The sequence below is a fragment of the Odontomachus brunneus genome, unplaced genomic scaffold (genome assembly GCF_010583005.1).
Source record: "Odontomachus brunneus isolate Ranch 3 - 2012 unplaced genomic scaffold, Obru_v1 Obru_scaffold_062, whole genome shotgun sequence".
Taxonomy (NCBI): Eukaryota; Metazoa; Arthropoda; class Insecta; order Hymenoptera; family Formicidae; genus Odontomachus; species Odontomachus brunneus.
The window spans coordinates 216,581-223,030 of record NW_022639512.1 but is presented as its reverse complement, the minus strand read 5'-3'; the positions used below and the strand labels follow the sequence as shown (position 1 = coordinate 223,030).

At 36.2% G+C, this 6,450-nt stretch overlaps 1 protein-coding gene across 2 annotated transcripts in view; it reads right to left on the bottom strand.

The window, feature by feature from the left end:
* Nucleotides 1-6,143, bottom strand: part of LOC116846219 (cytochrome P450 4C1-like) — a 24,522-nt gene extending 18,379 nt beyond the window's left edge. Inside the window, exons 1-4 of one of the 2 annotated variants that reach the window (XM_032819769.1) lie at nt 6,003-6,143; nt 5,304-5,331; nt 2,273-2,456; nt 1,836-1,942 (exon numbers count right to left, since the gene is read on the bottom strand). In XM_032819769.1, the coding sequence (XP_032675660.1) occupies nt 1,836-1,942; nt 2,273-2,441 (276 nt within the window). In that variant the 5' untranslated portion in view covers nt 2,442-2,456; nt 5,304-5,331; nt 6,003-6,143. Of the gene's footprint in view, nt 1-1,835; nt 1,943-2,272; nt 2,457-4,087; nt 4,316-5,303; nt 5,332-6,002 lie in introns of those variants that run through there. The other variant, XM_032819770.1, reaches the window with a different exon arrangement.
* Nucleotides 6,144-6,450: the final 307 nt, after the last annotated feature.

Genomic DNA, 6,450 nt, shown 5'->3' with positions numbered 1-6,450 from the left:
ACGAAAAAAAGCGGACGATGATAGCAGAAACGGGCCGCATTTCTATATCCATAATAATAATAAGGGACAATAATTATTTGAAACAGGCGCAAAAATCGGCCCTTTTCAGGGTCTTTTCACCAAATTTTATAACGATGGAACAATATTCGAACGCATAAAATATGAAATAATTATATCTCGCGTGTTTATGCAACACTAAAATTAAAAATATTCTACTTCGACAACCTATACAAGCGCTGTATTATTGCAGTATTCTATATTAATGCAGTATTCTGTATTGAAATAAATCTAATAATCTAATATTTATTTTTTTTAAGAGCAGCTATTAAGAAACATTTGTCGAAGCCTTCTGAAAACTCTTCCCCAAAATCTCTTTTTACATTACAGTAATTTCCTTGCTAACAAGAAAAAATGCATGGATGTTCGAGCGAGCGAAACAGTCGTCGGAACACCGCGTATTGCTCACGTATAGACGAGACAGTGTGAGTCGAGCGTTTTCTTAGTGTGCGTCACACGTATTTTAGGACGGCATTTCTGTCCACGACGTCTTATAATGCTATCTCTCTCGCTTTTATGTCTGCGATAGAGGATGGAAGATCGCCGCGACTCCCACCACTATTCCCTTTCCAAGCGTCCGACGATCGTACACCGCTAACCTCCTCCGCCAGACCGTGCTGCTTTTTCTCACCTACAGGCAGCAGTGTGTGAGTGACGCGTCATCGTGTGCGAGTCACACGGATATACGGACGGCATTTACGCCGGTGCGTGTACAAGTATACAACAGCAGACGGCGCAATTGCAGCTCATATACCATATCACGCATTATTATTCAACAATCTTTTTTAATTAATATCTCGACTATTATTGCGAATATCGCAAAATGGTATAGGACTTTTGTGTTCATCTCCGCTCTACGTCCTCACAAGAGATTGTGAAGGTGATACGGGACACTCTGTATATACATTATGCTACTTTCTTAGATGAGTTTACGTATTGTGATAGAATTTGTTTATTTAAATATGTATGTATGTATTATTTAAATACAAAGCTTAAACCATATGTCACCTATGATCTACATATTATATACAATGTAAATGTGTATAAACAATTAATCTTCCGTCGCAAAAGTATTATAAATAAAATGTTGAAAATTTGTTGTTAAAATGATGATAATTATCATCTCAATGTTTTTACTCTTTCTTAAATTAAAAAAAATTCTTTTAATTTTTTGAAATTTCTAAATTTTTTTAAAATTGTGTTAATTTTGTTAACTTTTTAATTCTATTATTAAAAAAATTTTTAAATTTATATATTTTTTTGTTGAAAACTCATTTATTTTTATCGGCTTTTATCGATGGAAAACTATTTAAGGACATTCATTTGACATTATTTGGAATATTCATGTTCCAGCAAAATTTCTGCACAATCGGACGTGGGTGGTATTCGGAAGTTTATTCTAATTTGCTATAAAAAATGATTTGTTGTCAAGATAGACAACAACATTGATTTACGATTGCTTGTAATTCACTCATATTCTGAGAAAAAGAAGTGGTTGAATTAATGAGTCTTTGCTTTAACGAACAAAATTCGTTCAAGTAAACGTTTAGTCGATTAAACGAATTATATTGTTGCTGCAACGTGTTATCTATTGATTCAATGGTTGTGATTAGTAACTATATCAACGCAACTTATTTTTACATTAACACATAATGTTTTGAATAAGCATAATATTTCTTTGAAGACGTATAATCGCCGATTTTGTCGACCAACTACTTTTTCTTCTCAGAATATACAAATAAATTAATAAATAAATAATGTAAACGTTGCACTCTTACTTTCATTTGGTCTGGATCGGTGACACCAATAATTAGTTTACTGTACAACCAAAATCGAAATGGAGACGGGTAAGTACCCGTGAGGAAAGATATACTGTTCAACAATTCTGAAATTTTTTATACTTTAAAAATATATTACTGTTAAGCAATTGTCTGTATTTAATGATATTATAGTTTTTAATAAATCAACGTTAAATAATTTTATTTTGAAATAATATTATGTTTTATGGTTTATTTTCATAAGAAGTCCCTAATTATTTTTTTTAAGTAATTAGCATACTTTAATAGTTTCATCGTAAATTAAATTTACTACAGTGAATGATTTGGATGCCAATTTGAACCCCTCTATAAATTTATTAATTTTTATTTTTATTTTTATTTTTGCAAAATTTTTATTCCGTTTATAATATTGACAAGTATATAAACGTTAATATTACCGTCAAAATTTCTTTGGAGAAGGTAGTAGGCATTTCCAATAATCGGTTGCGTTTTTGGACCTGGTAATGCATTTGCCATTTGAACGAATCGTAACCGCTTCCGATATTTCGGGATTAAGTAAATTATGCCAATACATACTAAGGTTATCAAAGCTACACTCGTAAGCATTATTATGCTGGTAAACTGTAAAATAACGAAGCAATGATGCGATATTATTCACCTGTACACACTCTATAAATAATAACAATATAATAAGCAAATATTGAGCAAAAATATGGACTGTCTTACTTAAAGAACAATGTTAAAAAGACTGTTTTTATCTATCCAGATAAACGTGAAAATATTATCATTCTTTACTAACTTTTACCAGTTAAGTTACAGTTATGTTATTAGAATTACTCGGAAAAATGCCGGGAAACTTTAATTTTGAGGTTGTATTGCTCCAGATAATCCCCTATATCCCTGATGAAAATAAAAACCTTATAAACCGTCCGATAAGTATTTCCTGAGAGTTTATACACTTTCAAATTTTGTATGAACGTTGACATCCTGTAAGCTCGAGAGACGCTGTTGGATTATGAAAGCTTTCGAAACGCTTTCATAACTCATTAAATGCTGTATATAATATTTTGTGAAAGTTCTGCAACGCTGAAGCAACGCTTTTCAAAACACACTCAATAAACACTGATACACTTTTGTGCAGCGAGTTTGTTGTCAGACTTTTAAAACGTTTGAAAAACACTTTTTCCAACGTTTTCCGTAAGACAAGGGTTTTTCCTCCGTTCAACAAACGCTCTTCCAATACGTAAACGCTACAGTGTTGCAATTTCCGCTCTATCGATAATTTCTAAACTCTCAATGAACTCCCGCAAACGCTTATGTAAACGCTAAACAAACGCTTATGAAATTTTTTATTTTCGTCAGGGATACAAGTAGTGCCGAACTTGTCAATATTCTGGGGGAAAATTGCTATTTGCAAATATACAAACCAGAAACAACTAGTGCAGGATATTTTCAAAAGACATGTGAAAAAATGGCAAAAAAAGTTCATGTCTCCTTATTTAATTTATAAAAGAATTAACAAATTTTTACTTTAAAGTGCGCCATATAGAATTCGTCATTTTAGATATCGGAAGTCAGTCATCTTATTGATACTGGAATTTACCACTGTATTTAGCTGGTCAAAATTAGTAAGCAAGAAATGATAACGTTTTCACGCTTATCTTGGTAGGCAAAAAACTGCTTTTTTTACCATTATACTTCCTTACGTTAATTATATTTCGATGTTCTAATAGAAAAAGTAAAAAAAGAAATAGCAATACACTACGACGTCTTTTTCGCGAGGTTTACTCGCGAGCGACGGCAAACAGTCGCCTGTCAGCCGCGTCGGCAAATTGTCGTTGTCCCTGAATCACGCCACAACACAAGACGGGCGCCAGGTGCAGAAAAGGCCGCACCACCTCAATAAACGCGAAATGTACTAATTTTCATAAATTCGTGCGACCCGGGAATCGTCGGGACCGGTAGCTTTCCGTTTATTTTAAGTCGGAGACGGGATGGATGGAGGAAATAAGAAGAAGACTCCGCGCGTGATCAATAGTATAAAATTTATTGGCGGGACTCTCGCACGTCCCGAAAATAATCGTAAGATAATTTTCATAAAAGAGCCGCGATACTTGTGATGGCAACGAGAACACGACAATTAAGACCCGAGGACGGTCTCCTTCTTACACGCGGCCGCTCCGCCGACGGGACGATGGTACACAAAACTTACGGTAATGGCATGAAATGATTGAGCAGATGGGAGGTCTTACAATTTGCGACGGCTTTCCTTATGGATGGCTTCGGCGGCGGCAGTGACGGTGCTCCGGGTCACTCTCCGCGGTATTCCTCTCTCGTTCACCCGCTCGCTCTTTCTCTCCCTCTCACTTTCTTTCTCACTCTCTCTCTCTCCCTGTCTCAATCGCACTATCGCTGTCTCACGGCGGTATCACGGTCGTGTGTCCGAAGTGACGGTCGGGGAAAGGCTGCTGATCCATCTGCTTTCTGAGGACCGCGTATCCTCGCCGTTCCTCCTTCGTCGCTTCCCTTCTCGCCTGAAGGTATTCGGCACTCGGGAATCGGCAATTTTTGGTAGGCTTATCTCGAAATGTTACTTGTCTCAAGGCACTGTTGCCGTTGGGGATCGGTTCGCGGTCTCCATCGGCGCTCCAGTTTTTCATGCTGGGATCATCGGGACGGTCTCGTCCTCCTGCCGTGTCCGCCAAACGCCCGCTAAAAACACAACTGAGCGGTATCATCTGCTATTTCGGTAGTTGTATTTTCGTTATCGAATATAATATTCGCTAACGCAGAGCGATCGGGAAATTCGAGAACTTTCTAACGTTAAATAATGTGAGAGCGATTCACCTGAGCGAGAGCGATGAGCCGGCGGTCGCTGTTCCTTCGTCCCACGATGTCCTCGGTTCAGTTGGTCCTGGTGGCCGACAAGGGAAGCCGAGGGGCACAAAGTTTGGAACACGAGGACCTTCAAATCTGCTCCGCTCGTACAAAATGATTTCAACGATTCTCCCGAGAGCTAACACAAAACAAAATACGCCGGAACGCGATACGCGATAGCATTCGTGAGAATTTTTTCGGGACGCGATACGCGAGAAACAATTGCGAAATTGGTACGATTTTCTTTGGGACGGGCGCCTCCGAGGCTGCCACGTCACAACACGTGAACAAAAAATTTTCCCATATATACTTACATAACACAACGCCTAAAATCGAGACATAAAATGTCTTAAAGGCGTTTTAAAGACAACTTATGTCTCGATTTTAGACATTGTGTTGTGCGGGTTATTGTTCCACTAGTTATAAAACACAGTTCTCAGTGCACTCAGATCAAAATCACGGTTTTGTATATTATAATAATTATTATATTATTTATTATACCACTTATACTAATTATTATACTAATTTCTGTACGTGTATATAAAATTGCTATATAAAACAAATAGATAACATTATAGCTTAAACGCTTACCGTTCTTGAGAAATTTTTAACGCAGAATCTGAAAAATGCTAAACAATTAACACTGTTGATGACTGTATAACAGATTTTGAGAAAAAAAATGCAGCGTATATACAGTGTATATACAGCGTATATACAGTGTTTGACGCAAGGTATATAAAATCACATGTGTAAAAGTAGAACGTGTTCACGTGTAGAACCTGAACACGAAGAGCTCTAGCATTTCGCAAATAACTACATAAAACTTCGAGATATTAATGAAAAAAATTGACGAATCTGAGCACGCGTTGTTGGACTGAGTTCTATAAGCGCAAAATCTCTTAAAAAATGATTAAAACGCTACTATCTTTTAGCATAGCCGGATATTCACTGATAGCTCAAGATTGAGTAAGGATGTGAACAGAGTGATAATAATTATTTTTCGATGTATGGTGAGCGTGTCGCAAACAAATAGTCGCATTTCGAACAATTTTTATGATATCTCGCGCTAACGGAACATGTCTCACAACATTGCGTAGGCTGGTTCGTTAATCTTTTTTTATCAATATCTCGAAATTTTACGTAATTGTTTATAAAATGCTAAGGGTTCTTTTGTATAGGTTGTTTTTTCAGCGTGCTTTACCTTTACATACAGTTTTGTATAGCTTACGTCAGATACTCTGTATACACGAGGATAATACAAGAATATACCACAGGTAGAAATGTCTTTACATTAAAAAAAAAATTAATCTTAAGTTTTCAGACAATCCATATATCAATATTTATTCTCGCGAAACAAGTAACAAGTAACACGGAATCTTCCACATCTGATGTTACTCAGTAACTGGCTACTTGTGTAACTGGCAAGCAACACGGTTGAAATGAAGTTTATAACAAGAAAGTAAAAGTAGTAATTTGGAGCTGTATATGCGCGCGCGCGTCAGCGCAATAATTATACATTGACGCAGAAACATTAATTCGCATTCGTTACAATATAAATGTCCTCACTTTACATATTTTATCATTTTTATTTACCCCATTTCTGCAACTCATTATGAGTCTACAATTTAAACTCTTAAGATTTTATCGATTAAACGAAATTGTTATAAGCAGGTGAAGTTCAATCATAATTATATGGCACATTCTGTCTTCGAAGATAAATACTTGTAATATGCATGGA